Below are 18,455 nucleotides of genomic sequence, written 5' to 3'. Positions count from 1 at the left end.
AAGTACTACAATATTGCTGTTTTTGTTTGTTTGCTTGCTTGTTTATTTTTACAATGTTTGATATAAAAATTTTGTTTTATAGAAATAATTTATTAGATTAAGAAAGCTCCCTGTTACCTTCCCTTAACTAAGAGATTTTTTATCATTAGTTGATATTGAGTCATATCAAAATTTTTTGCACTTTCTGAGCTGATCATATGATTATATGATTTTACTTTTGAAATGATCATATGATTTTACTGTTGTTGAAAATTACATTAATTTTTTTCTACAAAATATTTTTATTTTATTATTTTTTAAAATTAAATTTATTGGGGTGATATTGGTTAATAAAATTATATAGGTTTCAAGTGTATAATTCTTTGATACATCTTCTGTACATTGTATTGTGTATTTAGCACCCAAAGTCAAATCTTCTTTCGTCACCATATGTTTGAACTTCTTTACCCTTTACTACCCAACATTTTTATTTTGAAAAATTTCATGAGTTCCAAGGTCATTGAACACCATTTTACTGGAAATAACCAATAGACAAATGATGACTATTTATATTTCAATACTTGGCAGACATTTGCCTGAAAATGAATGAAGTGAGCCTGTCACTTAAAGAAAATAACTGTATTTTACTAGTGACAAAAATTGAGCTTTCAAGTAAAAATTAGCATGTACTTGACAAACTTGTATTTTCACCATCAACTTTTCAGTTTTGCAAAACTTACAGGCTTTTCTGATTAGATCAGTGGTATTATCATTTAATGTGTTTAAACTATATAATGAAATTTTCAACATTTTGAGTAACTTATTGGACTAATATTTTATAAATGACTGAAGTGTGATGTTACAAAATCATACATGAGTTAATGATCCATGCAAGACCAATGGATTCTAATGTAACAAGAGAAAATCTTATTGATATGGTTTCAGATTTTATATTGCAAATAAACTTTAAGAAATTGCCACATATCAAATTTTGGTATAGATTAAAAAAAATATATACACAATTATCTTCCTTTCCCCATTACATAACATTGTAAAACTGGATTCTTTTTCATCTACTTTAATCAAAATAGCCTGTTGAGTAAAAGCAGAAACAGTTGAGAATTTATCTATCTTCAAATAAAGAAATTTGCAAAAATAAAATATAAATGATGCCACACTTTTCACTATTTTGTTGGAAAAAGTTGCTTTTTATAAAAAAATTAATGTTACCATGAAATGGGCATACTATTAATTTAAAATGAATTAATGAATATTTTTAAATTTTCTCATTTTCAACTTCTAATATAATAATGATATATATTCAACTCACATAAGCAAAAGATTGTTGGAGTCCTCATTAATTTTTGAGTATAAATGGGACCTTAGACCAAAAATTTAAGAACTACTGCCCTAGGAATAGCAGCAGGCATCCTAAGCTCTGAAGATATGATGTTATTTGGCACATTTACCCTCTTTTCATGACAATGTAAGGACCTTACAATATTTTATCTCTCTTTACCCCCTCCAAATTACAGTTGAACTTTGAACACTGTAGGGACTTAGGGCACCAACCGTCCTCCTCTCCCCCCGCCCCCCCCCGCCCCGCCCCATCTAAAATCCACCTATAACTTAAGTTGGCCCTAAGTATATGGGGATTCCTGATGAAAATACTGTTTTGCAGTGGTTGGTTGAATCCGTGGATATGTATCCATAGATACAGATTGTCAACTATATGTCTATTGAAAAAAATTCACTTCTAAGTGGACCTGTGCAGTTCAAACCCAAGTTGTTCAAGGGTTTACTATATATGCTATTTAATGTTAATTTTAAATTCTATAATTTCCTCTTTGTTTTTTTTTTATGAAGTTTCACTGTATATTTAGATTTTGTATTTATTTTCCCTGTGAGTCATTTGAATTTATGGATTCTCATACGTTCTGGAAAATTGTCAGCCATTGTCTTCTGCCCATTTTCTCTCTCCTATCCTTTGATATTTCACATACATTTATTTTAGGCTTTCTCATTGTATTCCCTGTGTCTCTGAGTCTTTTTAAAAAAATGTTGTGTTCCATTCTGAATGGTTGCTTTTATCTTCTAGTCCACTAATCCTCTTTAGCTTTGTCTAAATTGCTATTAAAGATATTCATTGATTTCCTTATTTCATGTGTTATATTTATTATTTCTAGAGATTCTAAGCTGTTCTTTTGCACATATACTCCACCACTTTTTATAGTTTCCATTTCCCTATCAACATTTTCAGTTGGCTTTTATCTTCTTGAACACAGTAAGCATAGTGGTTTTGGTCTGTGCCCTGTAATTCCATGTGTAGAGTTCCTAAGGGACTGTTTCTGTTTGTTTTCTCTAATGGCGTTTTGTCTCTTCATATGTCTGGGTTTTTAGATAGTGTGTTGGGTATTGTACTTGAAAACTTATTTGTAGCAATACTTGGAGACCTAGGATGATATTATCTTCCTCTAGAAAAGATTTCTCTTTTCTTTCTGCAGGTGTCTCAGGCCACTAGAAGTTTAGGACTCCATAATGTAATTTTCAAAATTGAAGTTTTCAGAGGCACCCTATTGATGTGAAAGAGGGTAACAGATTTTAAAAACTTGTTTATTTCAGACTTTCCTTTAGAATGCACTTTAGGAGTTCTAGTCCAAAGTCGATGTTGAATTACCCTTTGAGGGCTCTACATTCTGATTTCTGTTCTCCTAGGCCAGTGGTCAGCAAACTCATTAGTCAACAGAGCCAAATATCAACAGTACAACGATTGAAATTTCTTTTGAGAGCCAGTTTTTTTAAACTTAAACTGTATAGGTAGGTACATTGTTATTAACTTAATTAGGGTACTCCTAAGCTGGCCTTTGCTAAAAACATCCGCAATCTGATTGAGGTACATTCGCTGAGGTCGACCCCTTCCAATTCTCCCATCCACACTCGTCTTGTATACTTGTTTCGTCTATCTCCTTTTGTTCATCCTCTCTATATGTCCAAACCATCTCAACATACCTTTCTCAATCCTCAACACTGCATATTCTTTCACCCCACAATGTTCCCTGTACGTGCGTACCCGCACGTGGTATTTTTGTGGAAGAGCCACACTCAAGGGGCCAAAGAGCTGCATGTGGCTTGCGAGCCGCAGTTTGCAGAGCACTGTCCTAGGCCCAGGAGGCTGCCAGAAGCAGAGCTCAGCTACTTCTTCCAGAACTGCAGATGCCTCCTGAGCAAAAGCAGTTCTTAGTGTAGGTGCACCTTCCTGAGTTATAGACTTCTCCAGGCTGGCAGTTCCTCACTATCTTGTTAGGTCTTGGATGGTCTCAAAGAAATAGTTTTTATATTGTTCTCAGTTCTCTTAGTTATCTTCCATGGAAAGGTTGGTTGGGATTTAAGTTAACATATTGAAGCAGACATTCTCATGCCAGTACTTTTCAACAACAATGAATTTTAATATCTCTGTGCTTTGGTTTTGCATTTTCAAGCTAGAAGGAATTACTTATACTGCAGCTTCTTTCCTGAAACCTGTTGCAATTGGAATCATAGACCCTTAATTCAGAGCTTATAAAAGCCACATTATCTTCTCCTTATTCTGAAAGTAAGCATGGTCTCAGGACATACAATGCAAACATATGTCACCCAGTCTCCAATGAATGGATATAACCCCATTGAGAGATATCCATTGCTTCTTTTTTTTTTTTTAAATATATTGTATTGCTTTTTTACAGAGAGGACGGGAGAGGGATAGAGAGTTAGAAACATCAATCAGCTGCCTCCTGCACACCCACTGCTGGGGATGTGCCCACAACCAAGGTACATGCCCTTGACCAGAATCGAACCTGGGATCCCACAGTCCGCAGGCTGACATTCTATCCTCTGAGCCAAACTGGTTAGGGCGAGAATACATACTTCCTTTTTTAAAAAATTTTGTTCTATTGCTTAAAGTATTACAAAGAGTATTACATATGTCTCCTCCCCCGCCCCCCGTTTTTCCCCCGGCCTCCCCTACCCCCCAGTGTCTTGTGTCCATTGGTTATGCTTATATGCATGCATACAAGTCCTTCGGTTGATCTCTTACCCGCCCCTTCCCCAACCCTCCCCGGCCTCCCTGCTGTAGTTTGACAGTCTGTTCGATGCTGCTCTGCCTCTGTTATCTATTTTTGTTCATCAGTTTATAATGGTCTTTATTACCCATAAATGAGTGAGATCATGTGGTATTTTTCCTTCATTGACTGGCTTATTTCACTTAGCATAATGCTCTCCAGTTCCATCCATGCTATTGCAAATGGTAAGAATTCCTTCAACCTTGCAAGCAGCAGACACGTGAGCAGCACACTCCTGTCCATTGCTTCTTTATCCCTTTCACTTGCTCATTTTGCCATCATTTCCTTTCACTTTCAGCTTGGAATTCATGTTACCAGTGCCCATAATTATTTCTTAACTTTGCACTTTTCAATACACCACTTGCCACAGTCTCCAGTCCTTGATGAAGCTGGCTAACGTCTGTCTTTAGTCTTGCTTTGGTGCTCCTGAGCCATACTAGAAAGAATATGGTAGGTTAATCAAAAGTCTATAATTTCTAAATTCCAGCTGTGGCACAACTAGAAATCCTTTTTTTTTTTTTTAGTTGCTCAAAATATTCTCTTTCTCAAAAATTAATCCCTCTCCTGAAGTTGGTTAACCTTACCCATAAGTATCCCATCTCTCAATCAACCCTTACTACTGGAGAGAAATGTAAGGAAATCTGGAGTGAACTTAATTTCAGTTCTTTCTTTAAAGTTATCCTCTGATTTTCCTCTGGTTTTCCTCTGATTCTTAATTCATTTTTGTTATCTCATAGAAAGATCTGTCTCTACCTTTTCAAAGGCTACCTATCCAACACTATTCTTGTATTATTGACTTCTTCCTTCCCTTGGTTCTTACTCCATTAGTGGGACATTCTCTTATATTCACAATCATTCCATCTCTACCATCTCTTCCGCTCAAAATAAATTATCTTCCAGGCTAAAAATAAGACAAGATAAAAAATTATATTGAATGCATGTCAACAAAATGTTGAAATTACCATAACCCTTACTGGCTGGCAGAAATTCCTCATGAATTAAGAAAATGTATAAGGTAACATGATTTTCCTTGCTTTCAGAGCAAATTCTACTTAGAATATATAAAGACCTCGAATGCTATATAATCTATAATAATAAAAGCATAATATGCTATCTAGACCGGACAGACAAACTACCTTCTGGACGTCCTTCTGGATGAAGCTGCCCCAGTGGGGGCTGATGCAGAAGCGGTTAGGGGTGATCAGGCAGGCGAATGGTTAGGGGTGATCAGGCAGGCAAGCAGAGGGGGTTAGGGGCGATCAGACAGCCAGGCTAGTGGTTAGGGGTGATCAGGCAGGCAGGTGAGTGGTTAAGGGTGATTAGGCAGGCAGGCAGAGGGGTTAGGGGCAATCAGGCAGGCAGGCGAGCAGTTAGGAGCCAGCAGTCCCGGATTGTGAGGGAGATGTCCGACTGCCAGTTTAGGCCTGATCCTGCTGTCAGACATCCCCAGGATTGTGAGAGGTTGCAGGCCAGGCTAAAGGACACGCCCCCCCCCCCCCCCCCGCAAGAGTTTTGTGCACCAAGACTCTAGTTAACAATAATGTTGTGGGAAATAAAAGTTCTCATACTTGGCACTACATGCAAACTTCCCACATCATCTCCATTTACTCTTCATAGCTTCTGACATCTAGGACTAACTTCATTTTGTTGGAGAGAGGGAATTCCCCTTTCTATCCTTCTTCAGTTCTTGCATCTTCTTGGCACAAGGCAGAAGAACATGAGAAAATCCTGAGTTTTATTATATGTGCACAGGAAAATTAAAAGAAGAATTCTCTGTGAGTGAAATAGAGCAGGCTATTAATATATCTTTTAAATAAAGAAACAGTAAATTTATGAGGATTTGACAAGACAATGAAACATAAGTTTAGGGGTACATAGTAAGAAATTTAAGTAGAATGTTGGCTTAGGGCAGTAAATTTGTAAAATTAACAAGGGTTTGTTTATATAGGTTTCTCAGCTCTGGATTTTCAATATCCGGGATAAAGCTGTCTCTTCCTTAGTTTGATTGATTATTTCTTAGCCCTTTTATAGCAGGGAGGGCACTTTTCAAGGGAGATTTATTTTCTGCATTTAGAGAGACAGTGAAGAGTCAGAGAGCTCTTCCCACTCCTGCTACTTCTCAAGTGATTTTAATTAGAAATAATCAATATGTCATTGTGGGATATTTGGGGGCCACCTTGCTGTGGGCCCCAAAGATGTGTAAGTGCAGCTCACCAAAGCAGTTGTATTGGGTGGTGCCTGGAAAGATTTACTACCCCAACATCTTTCTCACTTGGGCCCCAAAGATACCAATATACATTTTGTCATTCATCCCTTTGATTAGGCATTTTGAGCTCCTCTTCTATTGCCACCAACTCCTCGAAGACAATGTTTCTGAGCCCTAAATGTTCATTGGAATCACGTGTGGAACATAGAAAAATTCTTACTTACAGGTGCCTTCCTCTTGAGTTGTTTGATTCATTTGGCCAGGCATGCATTCCAGCCATTATAATTATGTAAAAGTTCTGGTCATTGTAATGTGCAACCAGTTGAGAACCATGTCCCTAGTTGGGTGCCATGTTAAGAAACTAATACCATGGCTTTCTCTCTTATTTTCTTTGTGTGACATACCTGGATGGTATATCAGCACTGGGTCCCGAACTCATCTTCCTGAAAGGAAAGGAAAATAATCCAGAGGAAGTCAGTCATAAATGAGTCCAATTTAATTATAATCTCATAGTGATAGTGAAATATAAATGACTTCTTTATCCCAGTCCACGGGAGAAATCTCTCTCTTGGTTTGAGAAGACTCTTTTTTTTTTTTTTTGCCTTCCAGTCCAGAGAAAGCAAGCTGCTTTTTTGGGCATGCCTCCATGATTATACAGACCCATTTCTCTCAAGGAACTTTCAAATAAAGAGAACACATTATCTATGGTAACTGAGAAGCATAGCTTTATGTTGCCTGTTTTAGAATTATTTCTTGACATTAACATTTTTATGCATCCCCATATTAAGTTTTATGCTTGGATATAATGCCACCAGGCAGAAATCAAGGTAAGTGCCATATCCCAAACCCACAGAGAGTCAGAGCCAAACCATGGGTTATCAAATCTGTCTTTTTATATGCTGTTACTCATAGTGTATGATTTATACACACTGCTTTCTAAAGCTGCACCAACTGAAAGATGCTGGTTTGTGGAGGGGGGAAGAAGTACATAAGCTGGCTGGATTGAACTGTGTTGATTTCTCTCTAGAACAGTCTTCACAGTTCTTTGCTCACAGTTAGAGGTCTGCTGAAAGTGACTCGTAGAGATGAAAACAGCTTGCTTAATCATTCCTGAAACACGGGGAAAATTAAAATACATTTTTTCCTTTGTCAAGCAATAAAAACAATGCCAGATTGTTAATGCCTCTTTTGTACCTTTCACTTGAAAGACCTCAAAAGAACATCAAGGAGAATAAAGGCAAAATCTATTCCCCAATGGCATCATTATACATGTTGAAGCCTCTAAAACTGAAACTCTAAAGACATTCAGAAAGAGCAGAGGAATAAATGACAGCAAACTGAAGAGTGTGTCTCTGGAGCTCTGTTCAACCTGCTTTTTTTCAAATCCGTCCAAATTGGATGATGAAAAGCAAAGATCTCATTTGTTTCAACATTAAATTAGTAAATTAGTGGGTGGTGATTTGATTGTCCTAGATAGCATTTAAAATGCCAGGAGTACCCCATCTCCAATATTTTAAATTGCATTCTTATGGTCTAAATGAAAGTAACCATGAGGGTCATGTAAAACAATGCTTTTAATAATTTACACTGGTTCGATTCAAATATGATTTTTGTCCTGAAATATTTATCAAAGCTCCTGTTTTGATTTGAGATGAGCAAGTTTCATTTTAGACTTCAAGACATCAAATGGAAACTCATTTTCAGTTCAGGGGCTCAAGTAGGGAGATAGATTAGTGTATCCAGTGTTGTGTTTCATCCCCGGCTGTTTCTGTTTGCTTCCAGGGTATAGAATTAACAGGTTTGGTTAAATTTTAGCTGAGTTTTTGGCGACCTTTTCTAATCCTAGCTGTTTCATAATTTAATGTCTTGACCTTCGTTTTCCATAAAGCCACCTCAGTGATAAATGCAGAGATTTAATAACTACCACTAGTTGACAGGTGACCTTTCGTACATGGCCATTTCTCTTTGCTGGGAGAACCACATTGTTTTGCAAGTTTTAATTCACAGATTTTAATTATCTGTTCTATTGTCTATAAGCTTATTCACGGAGTAAAATGTAAAGGTTAAATATTTCATTCTTACTGATTAAAATGTAAAGTGCTTGGCAGTTGTCCCAATATATCATTCAAAAAGGATGAGGCCATTTGTCAAGTTCTTACCCAGAGAAGAGAGGAGAGGAATTTTCCAGAGTGGTTGGTAAGGAGCAGGATGATAAAGTAGATAGGAGAGTAAGCTATCTCATCAACTGGATAAGGGTAACCGTGTGTGTGTGTGTGTGTGTGTGTGTGTGTGTGTGGTCACATGTGTGTATTTGTGGATATGTGTGTGTGTAGTAAATTTAAAGCTGAGAAACAAAAGATTTCTTTAACTATATGTATATGAATTTGAAAAGTGACTGTGACCCAACAAAAGCTAAAACTTGCCAATCATAATAAATAATCTTAGTTTACTAGTAGGTCATCCTTTCTTTTTCTAAATAAGGCAAGGATCAGTTGGGCATGTCATGATAAATTGGTTTCTAGGGTCTACATAAATAATACTTAAGCACAAAAGTAAAGCTGACTATTAAAATGTGGCAAACACTTAAAAAACAATAAGAATAGACACATCTTTCTCATTTCCGCCCCCCATAGTTATCACATTCTTCAGCATTTTTGCAAACAGAATTCATTTTGTGCCAAATAATCATACTTATAATAAAAATAAAAGTCAGCATGACTGTAAAATGACCTATGTTATGAGCATAGTATCCCAGTTGGCTAGTACCCTGGAGTTTTCAGAAGTACAAAGGGGAGAACAATCCATGAGTTACAGAATGACTTGGCAGTTTTGAGCTAACTTTCATTCCCAAGGACTTGAAAATAGCTATTGTGGGTGTTTCTAAGGTGAATTTATGTCAAGGAGGTTTTCATGAAGGGAGGATACCAGCTTATTGAAACATCATCTGCCAGAGTCTTATTTTTCTTTTTTTCAGACATGGACTGTAACCATTTAATGCTTCAGAAAGACACACAACTCACTGCTGTTGTGAAAAAAAATTGAAAAGCACATTGAGTAAGACATGAAGGACCATTTTAAAGCTAATAATACTGGTCATGATTAATTTATGTTAGACTGAAATTTTAGCAATATTACAAATTGAAAATATTATGAAGAAAAAATATATATAATTTCTTATACCATGATAATGCCATTGCCAGAAAGGACAGGTAAATTCCAGTCACATGTATGCCTAACATTCCTGAGGAAGCTTTCATCAATGTTAATTTTTTTTCTTCTCTGGTGAAGTTTTTGGCTACCACTGTGTTTAAAATATTAATTTATAATTTAATACAAATAATTTTAACATAATACACTGTGAGATTTGAGGTGTTTACTTGTATGTATATTGGGAATAGTGCAAAATGATTCTATATAATAAAGAAGTAATATGCAAATTGACCATCACACCTTCCCACAAGATGGCCGCCACAAGATGGCTGGCAGGGGAAGGCAGTTGTGGGCCATCAGGCCAGCAGGGGAGGACAGTTAGGGGTGATTGGGCTGGCAGGGGAGCAGTTAGGCATCGATCAGGCTGGCAGGGGAGTGGTTAGGGGGTGATCAGGCTGGCAGACAGAAGTGGTTAGGGGCAATCAGGCAGGCAGGCAGGAGAGCAGTTGGAAGCCAGCAGTCCTGGATTGCAAGAGGGATATCCAACTGCCAGTTTAGGCCTGATCCCGGGATTGGGCCTAAACTGGCAGTCGGACACCCCCCAAGGGGTCCCAGATTGGAGAGGGTAAAGGCTGGGCTGAGGGACACCCTCCTCCCAGTGCACGAACTTTGTGCACTGGGCCTCTAGTAATAAATATTTCTTTATTCTCTCTCACTTCTTAATAGTGATGTGAATGTGTTTCATCAAAGGTAAAGTGTTCCTTTTAAACATGAATGGTATCTACTATCCACTGGACATTGTGTTCATGTCCATTTCCTCAACCCTATAGTGGGAAATAAAAACAGTTTTGAAGAATTTATTATGAGAATTGAGTGGAATAATGTGAAAAAGTGCTAGGTAGGATGACTGGCTCATATTAAGTGCTCAATCATCCTATCTATTACAAGAAAAAAAGGGTAATTGACTGTACCTTCGCTACGCTTCCCATTGGCTAATCAGGGTGATACACAAATTAACCGCCAACCAAGATGGCGGTCGGCAGCCACGCAGCTGAAGCCAGCAGGAGGCTTGCTTGCTCCAGTGATGGAGGAAGCCAAGGTTCCCCGCCTGCCACAGCCTGGCTCTAAGCTCTGAAAGCAACAAAGTCTCAATTATAGAAGCTAAACAAACCCCAGATACCTACTTTCAGCCGGCGGTGGTCACAGAGCTGGAGCCGGCTCTCAGCTCCAGTGACAGCAAAAAAGTTTCAATTATAGAAGCTAAACAAATCTCAGATACATGCTTTCAGGAGGCCGTGGCCTCAGAGCTGGAGCCAGCTCTCAGCTCCAGTGACAGCAACGAACTTTCAATTATAGAAGGTAAATAAATCCCAGAATAAAAAAAAAAAGAAAAAAAGGAGAGGCTGGGAGCTTCAGTCGCTGGCCAGCCTGAAAACAGCCATCAGCCCCTCATCCAGGCTGGCCAGGCACCCCAGTGGGGATCCCCACCCTGAAGGGGGTGTGACCAGCTGCAAACAGCCATCAGCCCCTCCCCCAGGCTGGCCAGGCACCCAAGCGGGACCCCCACCGTGATCCGGGACACCCTTCAGGGCAAACCAGCCATTCCCCACCCGTGCACCAGGCCTCTATCCTATATAGTAAAAGGGTAATATGCAAACTGACCCTAACAGCAGAAAGACTGGGAATGACTGGTCACTATGACACACACTGACCACCAGGGGGAAGACGCTCAATGCAGGAGCTGCCCTCTGGTGGTCAGTGAGCTCCCACATGGGGGGACTCTGCTCAGCCACAAGCCAGGCTGATGGCTTCCAGTATAGCAGTGGTGGTGGGAGCGTCTCCTGGATGTCTGACTGCAGCTTAGGTCTGCTCCCCGCTGGCAAGTGGACATCCCCTGAGGGCTTCTGGGCTTCCAGAGGGATGTCTGATTGCCAGCTTAGGCAAATTAACTGCCAGCCAAGATGGCGGCCGGCAGCCAGCAGCTTGAAACTAACATGAGGCTTGCTTGCTTCAGTGACGGAGGAAACCAACGTTCCCCGCCTGTCTTGCCAGCCTCTGAGCTTGCAGTTTGAAACATAGTTACAAATATAGAAGCTAAACAAAACCCCAGAAACCTGCTTTCAGCGAGCCGGGATCTCAGAGTTGGAGTTGATATAGTGTTTCGATTATAGAACACAAACAAACCAGATACCTGCTTTCAGCAGCAGAGGCCTCAGAGCTGGAGTCAGAGCTAAAGCTGGCCCAGAATAAAAAGAAAAAGAAAAAAAGGAGCAGTTGGGAGCTTTAGTCATCCGCCAGCCTGAAAACAGCCCTCAGCCCTTCACCCAGACTGGCCAGGCACCCCAGTGGGGACCCCAACCCTGAAGGGTGTGTGATCAGCTGCAAACAGCCATCATCCCCTCACCCAGGTTGGCCAGGCACCCTAGTGGGGACCCCCACCCTGATCCAGGACACCCTTCAGGGCAAACCAGCCAGCCCCCACCCATGCACCAGGCCTCTATCCTATATAGTAAAAGGGTAATATGCCTCCCAGCACCAGGATCAGTGGAGCCGCAAGGCCTCCTGGCTCCTGGATCATCATGACAAGGGGCAGCGCTCAAACCCCCTGATCGCCCTGTGGCTCTGTGTGTGACGGGGCGGAGCCACAACCTCCCTATCCGCCCTGCTCTGTTCATGACAAGGGAAGGCGCCCCAACCCCCTGATCAGCCCTGCTCTGTGCCTGATAGGGGGGAGCTCCCCAACCCCCTGATCGCCCTGCAGCTCTGTGTGTGACAGGGTGCAGCGCCCCAACCCCTGATCGGCCCTGCTCTGTGTGTGACAGGGTATGGTGCCCCAACCCCCTGATCGGCCCTGCTCTGTGTGTGACAGGGGGTGGTGCCCCAACTCCCCTATCGGCACTACTCTGTGAGTGACAGGGGTGAGCTCCCCAACCCCCTGATGGGCCCTGCTCTGTGCATGACAGGGGGTGGCGCCGCAACCTCCCCATCGACCCTGCCTTGAGTGTGACAGGGGGCGGTGCCCCAACCCCCCAATTGGCCCTACCTTGAGTGTGACTGAGGGTGGCATCGCAGCCTCCCAATCCGCCCTGCTCTGTGTGTGACAGGGGGCAGCGCCCCAACCCCCTGATGGGCCCTGCTCTGTGCGTGACAGGGGGTGGCGCCACAACCTCCCCATCGACCCTGCCTTGAGTGTGACAGGGGGCGGTGCCCCAACCCCCCAATTGGCCCTACCTTGAGTGTGACTGAGGGTGGCATCGCAGCCTCCCAATCCACCCTGCTCTGTGCATGACAGGGGGCGGCGCCCCAACTCCCCAATCGGCCCTGCTCTGAGCCCGACCAGGGGCTGCACCTAGGGATTGGGCCTGCCCTCTGCCACCCGGGAGCAGGCCTAAACCTGCAGGGCGTTATCTCCCGAGGGGTCCCAGACTGTGAGAGGGCACAGGCTGGGCTGAGGGACCCCCCCCCCCTTCCTCCCTGAGTGCACAAATTTTTGTGCACTGGGCCTCTAATATTATTATAAAAATCTATATCTTAGATTTCAAATAATAGGAAGTTTTTTACATTTGTGGTCTTTCTTTCAGCAGGGACACTGTAGCTCATACAGGCTTGGCTGTATATTTGTAGGGATCTCAGTGTATAGACACAGCCCAAGCCTAACCAAAGGATTTGACTTGATGATATTTTGAGTGTACACGGGATAAAAATAAAGAGGTCAAGTTGTTTGTAATGGAAAAAAAAAAAAAACAACAACAACACATGCATAGAAATAGGGACAAATCAACAGAAAAAGAGAATTCAGAATAAAGAGAGGACTTGATAAAGTAGAACCAGACAGTTCTTTCCAAAGGTCTCAGAAAACCTAGAAAGAAACTGATTGCTGAGGTAGAAACTGAGCAAGTGGAGGCATATGCAATAAATTTTCAAACAAGTACCCCAAATCAAATACTATAAATGAGCTCAAGAAACAGCAGTGCATTTTAACAAAGAAAGTTGAGATCACAAGATGCAGGGATAAAGCCAATAAAAGGAGCTCGGATAACCAGATAAGAACAGCTCTTGGATCAAACTGTCCATTTGTGACTAGGTATTTCTTTCTTTTTATCATAGCTTACTGTAGTTTGAAGGTGCCTTCAAAGGTAAAAATGAGTCCTTTGGGCCTTAGCAAGCAAGCTCTTTGTGTTACCTGAAGCTTCTATTATGATGAAGAATGTTTCACTCATCTCACCCTGCACTCCTATCATACTGTAAGGATGGTTCTTGCAACCAAGTGGTAAATAGAGCAGTCACCGTGTGCACACATGTTTCCTGGTACCTCATTCAGAAAGTCAGACAGCTAGGCAGGACTGTGACTAAGCAGAAGGGCCATGTGACAATGCCCTCCTAAGACTCTGGCCATGGTGACAATACAGCCAAATGATTAGGATGAAAGAAAGAGGCAATTTAAAAATGATCATCTACCCCCAAAGGCATTGTATTCATAGCACTCTTCCCAATTACATATTTGTTACTTAAATAAGAGGCTGTTGTTCCCATTGTTTGCCCTCAAGTTGCTAGTCAGCTGGTGACCTCATAATCTGCACAGCTGCAGCATCCCGATATGTTGTCATGAAACAGATTGTGATGTCTTAATTGATCACTTTCAGGGGTTACGACTGTCAAGTGAAACCAGTATGTTGATTCTTATTAGTTAAATTAAGCCTTGTTACAGCAGAACCAGCTAATTCGCTTTTGTGACTGGGAAATCCAATGCAAATTGCTGCATTTTATAGATTAGAACATGTCTAAGGCATTTTCTTTATATCTTCCTTTTTCCTTTATGATATTTTTTTTAATGGTGGAGTCCACACCCCCCAAAATGCTTTTATTATACAGTGAAGCAACCTCTTGGAACAGAAAATTGAATATAACTTCCCCGCACCATATGCATCTTGGTGATAAGTGGGAGTGTGCCATATGACACACTCGATTTAAATCAGGCATTGATTTGCATGACTCTGAGTGGCGTTGGAGAACTGAGTTAAGTCTTCTTTATCACCCCAAAAGATTTTAGGCTCCTAGATGCTTGATGATGAGCCTTAGATCAATGCCTGATCCTAAGAGACACCTTCTCGTGTCTCCATTTGGCCATTGGTGAAGTCTTCACTAAGGCACCAATCTTCAGAACCTCATTTTAAAGTGCACTAATATACTCATCTACCTTGAAGGGACCTATTCTAACCTAGTGCCTGGACTACCTGCTGTCACCTTAGTTCAGAAATCTAACTGTAGCAGGAGTGATGGACAGTCCCTTTGTTAGCAGTTTTAAGATACCTCATAAATGAACCTTTGTGGGCTCTACAAGTCAAGTTTCTTCAAAATTCTTAATTTTGACCTCTCAAATAAGTAGATGCCTTTGTCTCCCTAGCATATTTTATAGTTCTACAATGAAAACTAAATCAAAGAAGTAAAGTTGAATCAATGTATAACTGTTAGCATTCAAAATCCAATGGGAAGCACAAGTGTGTTCATCAAAGCAGTTTCTTTTTTATATAATACAAAAAAATCAGATAATAACTGAATGCCCAGCAGTAGGAAAGCAGGTACATTGTGGTATACCATATCATGGAATATTGCATATACATTAAAAATGTCTCTAAGGACTATTTATTGACATGGAAAGGCTTAGTGATATGAAATCAAATAAAAAACCAAGGTTACCAAATTGTATGAATGGTATTTCTCAACCTTCCTACAATAATATATCTAGAAGGAGAAAAATACAAGAAAATATTGTAGCAATTGTTGAAGAAATTTGAAGATCTTTCATCCTTTTATCAATTCTTTTATTTTTTATTTTTCAACTTTTTCATAGCAAGCCCATATTACCCCCCCCAAAAAAAACATCCCTATAGCCAACTCTATTCATTCAGATTATTCATCACATATCATTTTTCTCCTAAGGCCTTTACTGATCACTCTACCAACACACACACACACACACACACACACACACACACACACACACACACACACACACACGCACGCGCGCGCGCATTAACCCCTGTCCTTGCTTTAATTTTCTTTACTTAGCACTTATCTCAGTCTAGCTTATTTGAAGTCCTGAAAGCTGGTGCTTAACCTCTATGAGTCCCTGTTACCTCATTGGTTAGGAAAAGGGAGGGTGGTTGTTAGAGTAGCCCTAGAGATTGTCTCTGGACAGTCTGAGATCTCTGAGTTCATAAAAGAAGCCTTTCCTTACCCATCCAGAATAAAGGTAAACCCAAAAGCCAGCCAACACAGGGATGCAAAGGAAGTTTTTAAGGATCTCTGTAATATTTTTGCTAACCTGAGACTTGACTTAAGCAGTTTTCTGAAAATCTTTTTCAGAACCTTGTATTTGCTGAATTTTTCATATTTTCATCAACTTCTACATAACCATTCATGCACATAAGTAAAAGATAGAATTGATGCCTGGATAGCTCCCTTTTGCCTTCTTTTTAGCCATCATCCTTATTAAAGAATCAGATCTTTTTATATTTCCTTATTTCATTTGAAATTAACAGTTTTGAATGAAAAGTCACCATTTAGAGTGGAAAACACATGATAATTTGTCCATTTAACTTTAAACCAATATGAGGGGATAGAAATTAAAATTATTACTTAACAATTTGTATTCCCTTTTTAAATGAAAGGATGACCCTAGTTTGATATCCTGGGGCGCTCAGTATAGTACTGGTATGTATATTTCAGAGATATTCCTACATTCAGCAGGTATACATAATATCTGAATTTTCTGTTTTCCCAGAGAAACTTGTTTGGATAGGTGGGCCTTAATAATTTATATTTCTTCTTGTTTCTCTTTATGTTTTTCAGCCTTTGCAGCTGGACTGTGATCTTTGTGCCATCGTGTCCAACTCAGGTCAGATGGTTGGCCAGAAGGTGGGGAATGAGATAGATCAGGCCTCCTGCATTTGGAGAATGAACAACGCCCCCACCAAGGGTTACGAAGAAGACGTTGGCCGCATGACAATGATTCGAGTTGTATCCCATACCAGCGTTCCTCTTTTGCTAAAAAGCCCTGATTATTTTTTCAAAGAGGCAAACACCACTATTTATGTGATTTGGGGCCCTTTCCGCAATATGAGGAAAGATGGCAATGGCATCGTTTACAACATGTTGAAAAAGACTGTTGATATCTATCCAAGTGCCCAAATTTATGTCACCACAGAGAAGCGCATGAGTTACTGTGATGGAGTTTTTAAGAAGGAAACTGGGAAAGACAGGTGAGTCCTCTGAGAAGCAGCCTTATTGTCCTTTGTGTTGAATCTTTGCTGAGTCCTCTGTCAGCTATCAAATGAATGGAGAGATTTTTCAAACTGACTGTTATGTGCTTGTGACTATTATGATTACTTGATGAGCCAGCAACTTGGTCCCATTAATTCCACCTACACTACCTTCTGTTCTCTCCAATTTGATTGGCTTAAGGCTCCAAAAAATGCTGGATGCTTTCCCAGGATATCTTTCGATTTGTTCTTATTTAGCTCAATTTGCTATTGATTAAATTGGATTTTAGCCAAAAGTTCCTTAACATTTCAAAACAGAAATGTTAAGGAACTTTAGGACCTAAACTCCTTTGCAAACAATGGCAAAAATTTACCTGAGACCACAAAAAAAAACACAGGCTATTGATTCTCTAATAAGGCACACCATCACTTGGTATCTAACATGTTAAGCAGAATATCAGATTGAAATTATGCATTACTTAAAATCATTAACAGTGAATTCTTGAAGAAAAATAAGGTATAGAAACTACTCACTCAAGTTTTAAAATATCTATTTGCACTTTTCATTGCATCCATTTTTCTGCAGCATTCTATAAACCAGCCTTCCACTTCTTTTTTTTTTTTTGAGGCCTGCTCACCTCATTTTTTCCTTACTCCTTACTTCTTCTGTTTTCTCTATTTCCTCTTCATCCCCCTCATCTCCCACATAACTCTATTGCCTGCCTTTTTGTTTTCTCTCTTTAAAAGGGTAGCAAGTATATAAGAGAGAAGTGGAATTCTAAATCAATATCTCTTAGTTCATATATGTAGTTCTAGTAAAGTACTACTGAAAGAAAATACTGAAAGTAATTGCTAAGTTTTAAATTACCATGAATTTTGCTTATTCATGCAATACCATGGATAAATTGACCATTGGCTATAATTCCAATAGTAACATTTTGATTCCTCAAAATCTGTACCTTTTACTCTTCAATATTATCAACATAACCTTATATTGGGGTATATCATGTAGGGGAAAAGTTTCTGATGTCTATGGCTATCATTTCAATGTTGATAATTATTTCAAACTAGAGTCCCAATGCATGAAATTTGTGCACTCGGGGGGTGGGGGTGGGGGTCCCTCAGCCCAGCCTGTGACCTTTCACAGTCTGGGAGCCCTCGGGGGGATGTCTGACTGATGGCTTAGGCCTGTTCCTTGTGGGGGGTGGGCCTAAGCCAGCAGTCGGACACCCTTAGTGCTGCCACTGAGGCGGGAGCCATCAGCTGTGAACCTGGCTTCTAGATGAGTGTCACTTCCTCTGTGGGAGTGCACTGACCGCCAGGTGGCAGCTCCTGCATTGAGCGACTGCCCCCTAGTGGTCAGTGTGTGTCATAGTGGCCAGTCGTTTTGCAGTTTGGTTGATTTGCATATTAGCCTTTTATTATATAGGATCTTATCTCCTATTTAGTGTTTCTACTTCTGAGCACTAAAAATGAACAGCTTCTAATGAAAGCTAAGACAGAAATAGCTGTAATACTGTCCCCTTATACTGTTAGACGTACCAAGAAGAATCTCAATGGTTAGATTTGAATTAGTATAGCATAAGCTATTGAAGGAGACAGGCAGTAGAGATAAGAAGAGTAAGTAATCTCACATGTAGGACCATTTCACATAAATATGACCATTCTTAAGGGGCTTTGGAAATATTTGGTCTCCACTACCCCAGAACAATGCAATTAATTAGAGGTCTTTGGTTGTTGATTAGTCAGTCACAGTTAGCA

General features: G+C 40.3%; 1 protein-coding gene across 2 annotated transcripts in view; it reads left to right on the top strand.

The window, feature by feature from the left end:
• The window catches only part of ST6GALNAC3 (ST6 N-acetylgalactosaminide alpha-2,6-sialyltransferase 3), a 518,000-nt gene that overhangs the window by 303,348 nt on the left and 196,197 nt on the right, over nt 1–18,455 (top strand). For both annotated transcript variants that reach the window (XM_059689157.1, XM_059689156.1), the window contains exon 3: nt 16,285–16,694. In XM_059689157.1, the coding sequence (XP_059545140.1) occupies nt 16,285–16,694 (410 nt within the window). The remainder of the gene's footprint in view (nt 1–16,284; nt 16,695–18,455) is intronic.

The sequence above is a fragment of the Myotis daubentonii genome, chromosome 3 (genome assembly GCF_963259705.1).
Source record: "Myotis daubentonii chromosome 3, mMyoDau2.1, whole genome shotgun sequence".
NCBI lineage: Eukaryota > Metazoa > Chordata > Mammalia > Chiroptera > Vespertilionidae > Myotis > Myotis daubentonii.
The sequence above is the reverse complement of the archived record's forward strand: the minus strand, read 5'-3'. Positions and strand labels throughout refer to the sequence as shown.